Below are 14564 nucleotides of genomic sequence, written 5' to 3' on the forward strand. Positions count from 1 at the left end.
AAACATCGTAAGTTTTGACCATCGTGACCTGAAGTAGTCTCCATCCTTATTATTTTTTTTTTCATTCAATTGCCCCATCTTTCGATAACTTTGCTGATCCAACATGGAAACCATATTTCGCCTCACTCGTTTCCCTGAATTTTTACTTTTTAAGATCATTTTAGCCTGTTTTTGTTGGTCCTGATTACATGTTGCCCAAGTTTGTTAATTTTAGCAAGTTTAAAAGAAACTAACAACATTAAAACAAAACAAAGAAAAGGAAATTTGACGGATTCAAGATGACCGCCCCATGGAATTCATGGCGTAGTTTTTGACGTCATATTAGTTCCTGTAATCGACTACAATTAGGAAAAGTTTCTTGGAGAACCACCAAAGCTTTAATAACCTCAGAGTTCACTGACGATGTCAGTCTTTCCAAATCAACCCCACACAAAAGCAGTTGGGAAAGCTTATACCGAGTTTGAACAACCGATCTGCCACACTCTTCATTTCCGAAAGAAACTTAAGACAAAGTGTTTTATGAGAACATTTGACACAAGCAATTTTTTAAGAATGATGTCTTATACAGTAATGACACGAGCAGACTCGGAAAAAGAAATTCCGAGTACTCCTATCAGGAGTCGAACCTAAGGCCTTTCGATTACTAGTTCGGATGCTCTACCACTGGGCTACAAGTGACTCGTAAGAGCTAAGGCCATTAAGGACGGTGCTTACTTTCGTTACTGCGCATACGTTCTGCGCATCTTGAGATACTCGTGTTTCCTATAGGTGGTGCCCATTAATATAGGGATATTTTTGCGTGGTCTAAAACTACGCAGAGAAAGCAGAACTGAGAAAGTACACTTGGTATCTAAAACGAAAATTTGAGGTAGCCATGCATTCTTCAGAGATAATAAAGCTTCAATTTGAAAAGAAAAAAAAAAAAAAAAACGCCATACATTGCTTTGTATTTAACTGTTAATAATTGTTGCCTAATTACCTCTACAAAATGCGTGGTTACCCCCAATTGTCTTTTGGGATTTCATTAATCCTTGCTTAGATCTGCTTTTCCCGCATAGTCATAAACCACAGAAAAATACTTCGATATTAGTAGGCACCGTCCTTAAAGTAGATTCATGGGACAGACATCCTGAGTACTGCTGGACTTAGCTAGCTCCCACAAGTCTCCTTTAGCTCAGTGGTAGAGCATCCGAACTAGTAATCGGAAGGTCTTAGGCTCGACTTCTGATAGGAGCACTCTAACTTTCTTTTTCCGAGTTTGCCTATAGGATTACTGAATAATACATCATTCTCATTTGTTAACCAGGCTTAAAATATTACATCACATTTCCTTTCAAGCAATTCGTTAAGCATCAATACATACCAGCGTAACCAAACACCTCAATGTTGTCGGGGATAAATTTGTAACTTCCGGCTAAAAACGTTCTGGCATCCAACGAGCCAGCTTCAAACGTGTTATTGGGCAAATCGTACGCATGACCAAGGTCGCTGAATGATACCGCTGAGCCGTGACTGTAGTCTCCAATGTAAAGGTCGTTCTCACCAAAAATGGGTCCAGCGGTTGGGTCGCGTCTCAACGCCTTGTCTAATTTATGAGGTTTGACATGAAGTTTAACAGGACCAAGGCCAGCAGGGTTTACAATACTGAATAGAAAGGCTCTTTTACTCCGAAGATACTGGGCGGACTGTGCTGTTGTATTTAAGGAAACAGAAACAATTATTGCAACTTTTAGTTTGCTCTTATCGTGCAATTCAAGAAACAATCTGCTGAGTTTCCAACAACATTTTTATTCTGATACCACCTCCCACCAAAGGTTGATTATGACGAGCTCACAATGCTGGGTAAGGTCCTGGAGAAAACCCCATTTTCTGCCATTTATACACCGTATTTCTCTATTAAGCTCCCGGGGGGGGGGGGGGGCTTATTTATTTCAAGCACGTTTGAGGGGAGGGGGTTATAGAGGGGGGGGGGGGGTAGGTTATTTAAGTTAGCGAAACGCATTACTGGCAGCAAAAAAAAGTTGAAGAAACAGGCTAGAGTTACGCTTCCCTATTTCCTGTTTTGGACTAGGGCAATGACTGTCTAATATGGAGATTTGAGTGATATTATAGTTGCTGTACAATTTATTTTGAGCATTTTTATTCACTTGTGGGAAACTTGAAATTTATGAAGAACAAATATTGCAAATGGTAAATGATAACCTAAATAACACGGTAAGCGAAATCGAAATGTTAAAAACTGAATACCGTTAATGTACTCCATGTTATTTGGCCGGAAGAAAAAGGGGGGAGGGGGTGCTTAAAAAAGAGGGAGTGATGGGGGGGGGGGGGCTTAATAGCTTTCTTCGTCTGAAAGGGGAGGGGGTGCTTATTAGTGAAGCGGCTTATTTGAGTGGCGGGGGAAAGCTTAACAGAGGGTTTACGGTACGTGCAACAAGAGAGCGCCCTTGTTCTTCCCACAACCTGTTTGCTGTGCGAAGCCTTGCACCAAGATCGCCTCTTGCGGTCAAAATGATTATTGTTTTGAGAGGCCAAGAGATAGCTGCCTAACTGATGTTACTTTTAAATATTGTCAGGAGAAATTTTTATTATTATAATGGAAGATCGTATAAACTGTGGTGCACGTGGGATTAACATTTTGCAAAATGAGAACGCACAAACCTTTATCTCGTTTATAAAATATCTACAATCATCGACAATTTCTCCTGGCAACAGAAGGCAGGTCTTTATTGCTGGCCTGGGCACTGTTTTTACTCACGTATGCAAAGATTCACTTTCAAATCGAGGTAGAAATTTAGAATCTTCCTAAGATTGGGAAGTATGTTTGTCCTTTTTACATTTTTATTAAAAGGTTGCTTCTCGAAAATGTCTTCATTCAGCTTTGTCCTCGAAAACCTGTTCACTTCTCGAAAACATATTTGTCGGAGGACAAACATTCATGCATAGCAGGACTAGGGAAAAACTGTATTTCTTTAGGGATAGGAATAGCCAAACTAAATAAGCCTTCAGTTGGGAACAAGGTTGGTTCGTAATCATATTTTTAAAGAAAAGCAAGGGATTATCGTCAGTGATCATTATCTATTAAAGATCTTTTCTTTGCTGCATGCCGTATGTGAAGCCAGAAACCGTTTTGACGCTGCGAGGAATTACTTACACTACATTCTATGACGTTATATTCCCGCCAAAACTCTCGGTTCACATTTTATCTTTGGTCTACGAGATTTAACATTAAAATGAGACAATGGAATTTCAAGATGCAACATGAGACTTTAAAATACGCCAATGAGAGCGCCATTCAAAGCCTGTCATTTGACAGGTTTGTTTTGTGTTCAGACTACAGCCTGTGCCCTACAACGCGACCCGGGTACCTAGTGTGAACAGGGCTTAGCCATTTTCCTGATGTCAAGCCTGGGGGCCATTTTGGCCAAAAAAATGTGAAAACAGGTACGATTTCTAGGTGATGAGTTACCTTCTCATAATCACAGCGCTTTCTTGGTAATATCCTGGGGGCAATTTCGTAATATATATGTTTGAACTATGATGTAAACCACGCTACATACCTCCCCATCGTTTGTCGGAAAATCCACCGAACACAAACCGTCCTACTTTCACCAAAGTGACAGTCGCACTGACGCCTTTACATTTCTGATGAAACGTTTGCGCCCTAAAACCGTGATCGGAAGCTCTGTAGCAGATAATCCAATGGGAATGTGCAGGTATCAATGGAACAAGCCATTCACGTAACACATCCTGATATTTGCTGTTCACTCCCAGAATATCGGAAACAAAATTGACTAAAAAGGAAAAAGTGGAGATGATTTTACCATCACTCCTCATTATGTCACTGTACTCAGCCAATGAGGCGCGCAGCCCCAGTGAGTTCTTAGCCGATTGGTAAATTAGAATTATTAAAAAGGATCTCAAGCAGTTTAAGGCCTGGGTTAAGGGCTTTTAAGAGGAAAAATGATTTATTCGAGATAGCTTTAACAAATTGAATGACACTGTACTGAAATTTGGCCGATAGAAAGGTCTTATCATTCTTAAAATTTCTAAGCATAATAAGAAGTGTTATAGATCACGTGACATGTCACAACAAAAACGCGTTTCTAATAAAGATTAAATATCTCTATCCCTTCACGTTTGGAATGATCTTTCATTGTTCTCCAGAAAAAAAATGTCAGGACAAAGGTCATTTCTTAGTCCACAATTCAACATTTGATTGTTTATTTCTCCAACTTGAGGACAGTCATTCCAAACGTAGAATGTTCAATATTTTAAATCTGCTTCGGAAACACTAATTCAATTATCTATATAAAGAAAATTCGCCACCGTATCGCCGATTTACGAAATTTTTAAGTTTTTGGTCACGTGATGTGTCACGTGATCAAAATTATACGTTAAAGCAAAAGAAAACATCGAATTTTATTCAGGGAAAATTTCAAACCGAATATATAGGGAATCATTCATAATTTATAAACACCCTTCAAACCCATGCCTTAAACTGCTTGAGGTGTTTTAATAGCTTTGTCATAAATGAGTCTGCTTTACAAAGCCGTCTTGTGGCCAGCTTCTTTGCATTCTCTCTATCATTATATTTATGAATTATTTAGAGGACGCGTTAACTATTAGTTCAGGTAACGAGATTGTGTGAAATAGTTCAATACATAACATACTCAACTACAGGGAAATGCTACTCATCCGAAAGGAAATAAAGAAAAGCAAAATAAATAGAATAAATGTTCTTGTTTATTTTGGAAACGCGAGCTTTCGAAATGAAATACGGACTGTATATTACGCAGTATATGATATGCAGAAAAGCAATTGGATTGATTAAAACAACAAACTGTGGTGGGTATATTATAATCAACAATAATTCGGTGGAGGCGAAGTAAATATTGGTGAATATTTGTGGAGCCGAAGATGAGGTAAATATCTAGTAATATTTACTGACCCAGAGGGGAAAAGCGTTTAGTGCAATTTTAAGAGGGAATGTTAAATACAAAAATGGGACTTATATATCAGCACAACAAGTCCACAGAAATGAAATGCTGCAAACCAAAGTCCTCACAGTTTATCCGACAACTATTTTAACCAGGGTCCTTTGGTTTTTGAGTGAGACCTACCTCTCCCATTCCTTTCTCCAGAAGACCAAACAGTATTAATGCTATGACAATGTAACATCAAGGCTATTATAAGTAATACTTTTTTTTTTTCGAGGTCCGTAAAATAAGCCAATAACTTCACATAAAGAGGAATTTGGTCATGATCTCCAAACGGTGTTCATATTAGATTTGCAACCCTGGATTACAAGATGTTCGAAAAACGTCTTAAAACCACTAAAACTGACCAAAATCTATGAAAACCAGTAAACAAATAACAATTATCAAACAATAAAAAGAGTGCTGTAAGAAGTTGAAAACTTCATTATAAAGAAAAAATAGAAAAAAAGAAATGTTTGCTTCTTTGCTTTCTTAACAAAATACTTGTTCATCCGGATATTTCTGTATGCCTTTCATTTCTTCGTTGATTCCTTACATGTCTCTGAAAACGATACTTTTATCAATAAAAGAGATGGCTTCCTGAAAGATCCATTTGCGAAAAAAAGCATGAGAATCGTTTGTTCTAGAGAAACGCCGTGATTGGTTTTCTTTCAAGAGGGTGCTAATGGGGGTACTCAACTGTCAGTTAACTACTATTATTTTGGCCAATTGTCAGTTAACTACTAATTTTAGTTATCTGTTAACTTTTATTATCTCACAGCAATAATAATTGATTCACAACCCAAATTTTCTTTTCTTCAAAACGTCAATCAGTTTTGGGGGTTGGACCTTACTAAAATAAAGATATATTACCTTAATTCACAAAACCTCCACCAAAAGACCTCCACCCTGGCTCCTTTCGCATATAATATAAGTTAATATGTTACCTGGTCACGCAACGGGACAAGTAAAACTCACGAAATAGGTTTGTTGTTAGGAAAAAACGTTGTTGCTTTTATTAACAACAACAATCGTATTTAGTTTAATTAATAGAATATCACTTAACTGTAAAATTTTCATTATAAAATTATTTATCAGTTAACTACTAATTTTTTTGCCCAATATCAGTTAACTACTACTTTTTTTGGCCAATTGTCAGTTAACTGTTAACCCCATTAGCACCCTCTTTCAAGCATCGCAGTTCTACAGGTCTCACTGTAGTTGCCATTATTAATAGTACAGTCGCTGTTGCAAATGACTCTTTTGATATGCTGCCTTTTAAAGTAGAAACAATAAATTAAAAAAAAAAAATAAACAAACACATCCCACTAACCTCTGTAATTCATCCAAAAGGCTATAGATAGTCCATTCTCACACAGGTCCAGGTTGCCCAGACACGCCGATGCTGTACTATGAAGGTTAATGAAAGTTTTCTGCTCTCTGCTGGTGACCCCAAGCTTCGAATTTATAAAATTCAGATCCCCATAAGCAGTTGCCTCCCTACCAGTTATCAGTTCTGGCAACTTGTTGGTTTTGTATATATTTGAAAGCGGCCAGTCGTACGTCGCTAAATTTGAGGATAGAAAGATTGTTAGTAATAATTCAAAGCATAAAACAGATGTGAACATAAAATTATGTCAGTCAACGTCACCCGTGATCATTATTTTGGATCTTTGGTTCTCCCAATCTCGTACCCAGAGTCTTCAGGCTTTTTGGTCAGCGGGGCAACGCCGGGAATACTCTGGGGACATCGAAAAAATTCAATTTTTTTGATTGGCTGTTCCGTAACGGTTTTCGTTGTTTTACCGCAGAAATCCTGCGGTAATAAAATTTGATGTCCCCAGAGTCTTCCCGGCGTTGCTCCGCTGACCAAAAAGCCTGAAGACTCTGGGTACGAGATTGTGGTTCCCCAAAACTGTGTCGGTTGTGACGACCCCTTCCAAGTAAAGTGCAATCTCGTACTCAGAGTCCTCAGGCTCTTTGGCCAGCGGTTAGTCGCCAGGAGAGACTCTGGAGATATCGAATTTTATTACCGAAGGATTTCTGCGGTAAAACAATGGAAACCGTTACGGAACAGCCAACCAAAAAATGTAAATTTTTCGATGTCCCTAGAGTCTTCCCGGCGTGGCCCCGTTGACCAAAAAGCCTGAAGACTCTGGGTACGAGATTGAGTTAAGTGTAAATCGAATCCTCCTAGAAATTGTTAAAGATGATTATTTGACTAAAATCTAAGGCTCTTGTGAGCCAACTTTTTGAATGTGCAAGTACATAGTGGTAGCCGTAACTACGCTATTTAGGATTCGTGAAGGCCATGTTGAAATGAAGTTTGAGGTGAAACGTATAAAATGTTGTTCGCATTGTGTTTAGTTAATTGGCCCAGGAATCCAAATATAAATCACATAGAAAGTTGCTCAAGTTAGTATACCATTTCTTCAGTTTTCGCTGGTAGTGGTGTACATTTTTCTTGACGCTGGTTCTTTCAGCACTGAGAACATAACTGGGTTCAAACAATAGTTTCGAGGACCTAAATCCTTATTCTTTGCTAAAAACACCGTTACTCCATGGCAACCAGCGGATGATGTGTTTTTCCGAAATTCGTGCGGTAAAATTTCGCTATTCTTTGTGTAAAGAAGAAAGAAACTCCAAAGTATCTTTTACTAAAGTCAAAACAAATTCTGTACATACGTTTAGTCAATTTGTGCAATTTTCGTTTTTGCCATTTATTGCAGTTGTCTATGTATAATTTTCCCTAAGAGTTTTTGGAGTGCAAATACATTGAGTTAATTTTCAGAAAAGTTCACAGTGGAAAACTCGTTAAAACCTAAAACTGGCGTTGTTTCGCGCGCCAGCATAAGACAGCTGGCACTGGTTTGCATCACTTTGCAGCTCTTATACTTTGACAGATTAATAGAACCATGCTTTATCACTTAACGCAATAATAATGATATCGATAACATGCCTAAACATTAGTGACAGAACAAGTTATGGTGCTTACATTGACAGCATAATAGATTACCATAACACCTGTTAAAACCACCCTTAATTTTACCTTTAAGTGATTATAACTCAAAACCGAGTTCCATGGCCCCCTCAGCATGTTTAAAAAACAATTTCTTGAAAAGTTAAAAAAAATTCTACCCGAGGGGTTCAGAACAATCTTAAATTTTCGAAAATTTAAGTTTTGTCAGAAGTGCATTTCTTTAATGATATTTTTTATGAAGCGTGCCTTTAAACCCCAAAGGTAAGCACCATGGCGCTGGTTGAGGAAAGACAGTCCCTTTTTTATATTATTTGGGATTTACGTGTCCGGCTGTTTTGCACACAGCATTACTAAGTGCGTGGATAAAATCTTGGGCCTGGCTGTGCAACGCGTCCACGCCTCAAAGCCTTGCGTGCGTGACTATTTTATCGTTTGTGTAGTGGAGGCAAAATACCGACTCTTCTCGCATTTTCAGGTATTTATAGAAGCTTGACCACAGAAATCATTTTAAACGGATTTTTTGAAAGATTTTCGTCGGTGAGACGACCGGTAAACTACTGGCCTAAATGTTCTTTGGAATGATGCAAGTAATGACTTATTGGTGTAAGTAATCACCCAAGTAAAGCATTGAACAGAGCATTGCATTCATTTGATTCAAATTTTAGCGGGACGATATAAGATTGTGGAGTACTTTCATTATGCCCTAAATGCATAGCCGTTCGCAGTTTGATGCAGCAGTCGCCGTGGTGTTTTCAGTCTTTTTTGACAACTAATGTACGTGTTCCCCATGGTTAACGTATTATTCTTAATGTAAGGGGACCACTGTAGTTGGCTCTTGCTTTAGTGGCTCCCCTGCCTGAGTGTCTTCCGTGTATCTATTTCAAGGCAAAGCTCAATAAATAAATAAACAACTGCGCACCTTTAGCTTGGCATCTAACGAATTCAGTCCTTTTCACATCACCATGTAGTCTGACTTGAATCTCCGGCCAAGGAACCAGTGTGCCTAGCCGGACTCTGCAATCTGAATAGATCTGAAGAGCTTCCTGTTCAGTGAACACGTGTTCCCAAATGTTGAAGTGCAAGACATCTGCTCTCAAGCTTAGTCCTTCGTTTATGTCCCCGGATCTGTTGCGTGATTGGCCAAGAATCAAATGGCCCCCTGGGAATGGATTCGGGTTTGGGGAGCTGGAACTGTGGAATCCTACTTTGTTGTCCACACGGAAAAACCAGTGACCGGAGATCACGTTCCACGTTAACAACAAGTGATGCCATTCGGAATCTGCAAAGGCGTGATTTGAGGTGTTTTCCCTGAGATGAAGGAGGGAGGTAAAAAAATATAAAAAAAATAAAACAACAACAACAACAACAACAACGTGGCTATTAAGTCAAGAATAATAACCCTATTGCCGCAAAATACTATAATAAATATGTTTTTTCATCTTTTTCCAGAACGTACCTCCTACAATGACGCGAGCTTTCACTCGATCAATTTGGAGAATCCAATCAGATTTTAATTTTTAACAACTTTCAATGCAGATATTGAAACACACCTTAATGCACGTATTTTGTCCTTTTAAAGCCCGTTGAAATTAATCTTTGGGTTATAAACACACTCCTTGCAGAATAACTTACCTAACATTGCTGTCTAAGTTAATTTTGCATTTTTTTTCTCCCAAGAACAAAAATTCCAAAATTTTGGCTTGTGGCACATTAACCAGTGAAAACACCGCTGACCAGTTTTGCGCAATGGGCCCTCTCATCCACCATGAGGCTGTAAATCCTTCAAAGTCCAACACGACCGGAACTGAAGCAAAATCTTGGGTATGGGTTCCAGCAAAGCTAAGATAGAAGTCCCAGGGTCTCTCTGAAAAATATGACAATCATATGTCAATTTCAAAAACTTATCAAATTGGAAATTTCATGGAATACTGAAGTATGCAGCATTAAGAAGAAAAGAGCCGTTGGGAGCATCGCTGAATAATGGTAAATTACATTTCAAAACAGCATACATAATAAAACAATCATTCCCTAGCGACGATAAGACGATTATAACCAACTCGGCGCTACGCGCCTCGTGTCGTATCCAGCGCGCGCTCGTGGAATAAATGTTTATCTTCGTACCGATTATCAACACCATAACAATTGTCAACCGTCACCTCGCCATCTTCGTCAAGTAGTAATCGTCATTGTCATCGTCATTATAACAGTCATCATCATCATCATCATCATCATCATCATCATCATCATCATCATCATCATCATCATCATCAACATCATCATCATCATCATCATCATCATCATCACTATTATAATAAACGACATCGTTATCACCATTGTATCCAGCGCGCGCTCGTGGAATAAATGTTTATCTTCGTACCGATTATCAACACCATAACAATTGTCAACCGTCACCTCGCCATCTTCGTCAAGTAGTAATCGTCATTGTCATCGTCATTATAACAGTCATCATCATCATCATCATCATCATCATCATCATCATCATCATCATCATCATCATCATCAACATCATCATCATCATCATCATCATCATCATCATCACTATTATAATAAACGACATCGTTATCACCATTGTGTTCAACATCATGGTACACTTACCCCTAAGTGTTCGTATTTTCATTGATGTTCGTTTCAGCCGAGAAAAAGAATCTTTCCATGTAAACCAAGTAATCCCGTAATTAGACGTATAGTTACCGTTCAAGAACGCGATAAAACAAATATTATGCCACCATCCTCCAGGATACATGTTAGCACAATGTTCATTGTTATTTGCATCATTGTCTTGATCGATAGTGCTAAACATCATGTCGTTGTGGAAGTAAAGCGAGTCATTTGCTGTACCCGAATATCCTCCCACAGTAAGTTTGTACTTTTCGTTCTCCGATTGAACGGAGAAACGTTTGTACGACGCATGCGCTACGTCCTGTGCATAGCCTTCAATTTCCACTAGAAGCTGCTGGCTCATCAAGGTGACTCTATGTAATTTATCATTGCCAAGCCAGAATTCATGAGACAGGCTGCCAAATCCATTTTTATACTGGTTCCAATTTTGTCCTTGAAAAGCAACAGCACCATCGACGCGCCTTTGAAACACTACCCAGCCACCTCCCGCTGTTTCCTGATCGCAGTGCACTCGAAAGACGCCTTTACCATCAGGGTCAATGTCATACAAACCAGAGGTGTTGAAGCCATGGTGTAAAAGATCGAGACAGTCACGTCCTGCAAAAAGATAAAAAAAAGGAGGATTTTTTAATATTTTATATGTAGCCTTGCCAAATGAAAAGTACTAATGGAATCGGATCGGTTCTCTAGGTGCGATTGGTGATACCATAGACAAGTGTAAGACAACCACTACAAATAACACCACAAATGCAACGAATGCTACCACTGCCGAAGACCAAACTGATTACAAGGCTGGCATTATAAAACAAAGGCTTTTTTTTAATGGCCAGTTTTGAAACTGTAGTAAAGCTTGTCTGCTTCAGAAGCAGGGAAACAATAGCCTCCCACGCAGTCGTTTTTAGGGGACTCGTATTACCTCCTCCCTAATACGAGTCCGCAATAAAACGACTGCGTGGGAGGCTGTAGCTAGTGAAACAAAGGTAGTAGACCTTTTCATATAAAATTAACAAGGTAGGTCTAAATTTGAAGAACACAGAACGAGACCACTCACCTACAAAGCTCGAGTTTCCCTCCACCAAATGCACAGAAGTAGAAAAATAAAGAAATACCTAACAAATAAAACAAATACCAAAACAGGCTATTTTAATGCACCTCGGCCTTAAAACGGAAAGCAAGAAGATTCAGATATTCTTTTTATTATGTTTTCTGCTTCTTAAGTGCACGGTTCAGATACGTTGAAAAATGCAATGTGAAGGGCATTGGCGAACACTGAGGGAAATGTTTTCAATAAAAATGTTCGAGCGAGGCAGTAGACCAGCATAACTAGCCCGCAGTGCAGGTGTTTTGTTATGACCGAGTACTGCATTTTAAACAGTCGTTTGAGCATTGGTCCGCCATCTTGGATTCCCAAACGTGGGGAGGCGGAACGAGACCTGACGCCCGCCTAGTCTTCTCCTCACCTCAATTTCAAGATGGGAGCAAGGCATTTCACAAAATGAATACTGAAAGTTTGCTCGCCCCAAAATACACCTGCACTGCAGGCTTCATTGATAATTTATGGTTCATAAACCTGGCGTTTAGGCTGCCGGTGTGCAAAGTCTACCGGCGCGATACTCCATCTTATTTCATGATTCACACATTTTCTTTTGCTATTCAACATCAAAATAATTGTTTCTCTATGGGCATCCTCACCATATGTTCCTCTCTCCTTTGCTATTATTTATCTTTTATCTTTTAATATATATTTATCTTTTAACGATGTGCAAGAATAATGGCCAAAAAAAAAAAAAAAAAACTAAAACGGAAACTGAATCCTGCATACATGCATACCATCAACATCCGGCATACTGCCAGGATTTGAATGTCGATGATTGGTTATTGGTTTTTCTTTGTTAAAGAAATAATACTTTGTTTTTATTCTAAACTTCGACGGTCGTTGATACGGAGAAAGTCTGTTTTGGTTCGCTCATCAAAAGTTTACAGAACGCAACACCTAATTGTAAAGTTCAGTTTAATTCGCCGATGGTTTATTTGTAGCCTAAAATGTGTCAAACCAAGTCTCGAAACTCGTTTGACAGAAGAATTTACACTTTGTTGCCGCAAAGTCAGTTATCCATTACACTATTTAGGACGTCGCAATAGTAAATTAAATAAATATTATGAATAATACATTACATCCATGCACGGCACACACGGGACACACGCAACACTACAACACCCGCAATAAAACCAAGAATAATTCTGAATGTCTTTCTCTTCTATCAAGTCAATGCAATAAAAGCTACAAATCTTTAAATCATTTCGAAAATTTTATAAATTAATGTAAGTCCTTCTAGAATGTTATCACCGCTTGCTTTGTTTTCTTTTTGTCTCTGTTTCAAACAATGGGTCGTATTAAACTTAATTAAAACGGCAAAATAAATTTACAGATATTTAAATGTTTAAACTTCCTATCCAAGAAGGAACTCAGTTCTTCCTCACAGAAAAGATGGCTTATGTGCCAAAAGTCTCGTCATCATAACTTTGAAAAAAAAAAAGATTAAAGGCCGTGTTTTTTTTTTAAAGTTACGACAGGCAAAAGGTTGCGGGAAAATGTCCAATTTCCTTGGCGGCGTTAAGAATATTGAGAACACATTAAAACCCACATAAACTCGAGGACGAAGAGACGCTTTATAAAAGCTTTTCCACTTGTAAAAGTGGCAGGATCAAGACTAGTCAGGATTCCTAAAATTTCGTTTCCAGAAATGTTGGAATTCAGACAGCACTACCATTCGTGTTCTTTGAAGTTTACTCTGAAGAGGCATTTATTTCCATGGCTACATTTTATGATGTCATCCTGGCACAGTTTCAGAAATTATAACCACAACCTAACGAAAATTTACAATTTTACAATTTTTGCGTCAGAGATAAACGCTTTCTGATAACAAGAGAGATCGTTTATCATAACTTAAACCGTACAATTTTTTAATTCTTTGCAGCCAGTTACACAGGTATACATCTCTCATTTATTCACCAGGCTTAAAACATGACATCGCATTTCTTTCAAGTATTAAAACTGTTTTCAGTGCGCAGTTTCGAGTTTTCAACTTTTCAAGAGATGAGACAAATTAAGGTTGTTTTCTAAAAAGAAGATATTCAGTGTTGAATGGAAATTTGGTGTTGACAAATTAGTGTTTTCAGAAGAATGTTTTATTTCTTATTTCTAGAAAGCAATTTATCATTTGAAAAAAAAAATCAATAATATCACTGTCCTCTGCTAACGGTAATTTCTTTTTCTATTTCTCCTACAAGCTAGAGGAACTCTTTAGCTGACTGAGCTATCATTTATTTAGAAATTCAGTTACCTACGAGGCCTTGTAATTTAATTGATGAAACCCAACAAATAATATGCGATAGTTGTGAATTCCATTTTCACGCGAATGGTTTCCTTGAACCCCAATGCGCCGTTCCAATTTTTTTTTTTTGCAAAATGGAGTTCGCGTTATTGCGCGAATTCAGTAGCTTTGTCGTCCATTATGAAATAAACCCAAACTTTAAAATATAATATTTATACATAATCCTGTAGAAAATGAAGATTGTCTTACCAAACAGGCCACACTAATTAAATTCATTATGAAGTCACATTGGGACAAACGTTGCGGCGCTCAGTTTTCTTGTTGGTTCTGTTAGAAGTAACTCGTGATAACAAACATCTTTAGCTGTTAAAAGATGTCTTGAGAATGCACCACTAATTATGTAAGACATGAAATAAAACATGCTGTGTGCCAAATTGTTTTAATCTATTCGCTTTCCGTGAGGTTTCATAAATCTTGCATTGTTTTGTTGAAAGCTTATGTCGTGTGACGACACCCGAATGTTCTCGCCCTCGAATGAAAACAAATCACAAAAACTATTGAATTTAGACTCGGCAGCTGGTTACGGAAAAGAAAAAAAAAGGCCAACTTGTTTTGAGCTCTTCGAAAGAA

At 38.2% G+C, this 14564-nt stretch overlaps 1 protein-coding gene across 1 annotated transcript; it reads right to left on the reverse strand.

Annotated features, from left to right (window-relative positions):
• Positions 1-1352: 1352 nt before the first annotated feature.
• Positions 1353-14300, reverse strand: LOC146469822 (uncharacterized). The gene is made up of 8 exons (XM_085122791.1): positions 14184-14300; positions 11651-11708; positions 10576-11196; positions 9592-9823; positions 8879-9267; positions 6313-6546; positions 3561-3794; positions 1353-1690 (listed from the first exon to the last, which is right to left on the reverse strand). Exons 1-8 carry the CDS (start codon positions 14208-14210, stop codon positions 1353-1355), a joined length of 2133 nt encoding a protein of 710 aa, XP_084978917.1. The 5' UTR covers positions 14211-14300.
• Positions 14301-14564: the final 264 nt, after the last annotated feature.

This window comes from Pavona decussata, unplaced genomic scaffold (assembly GCF_977016875.1).
Source record: "Pavona decussata unplaced genomic scaffold, jaPavDecu1.1 SCAFFOLD_116, whole genome shotgun sequence".
Classification (NCBI taxonomy): domain Eukaryota; kingdom Metazoa; phylum Cnidaria; class Anthozoa; order Scleractinia; family Agariciidae; genus Pavona; species Pavona decussata.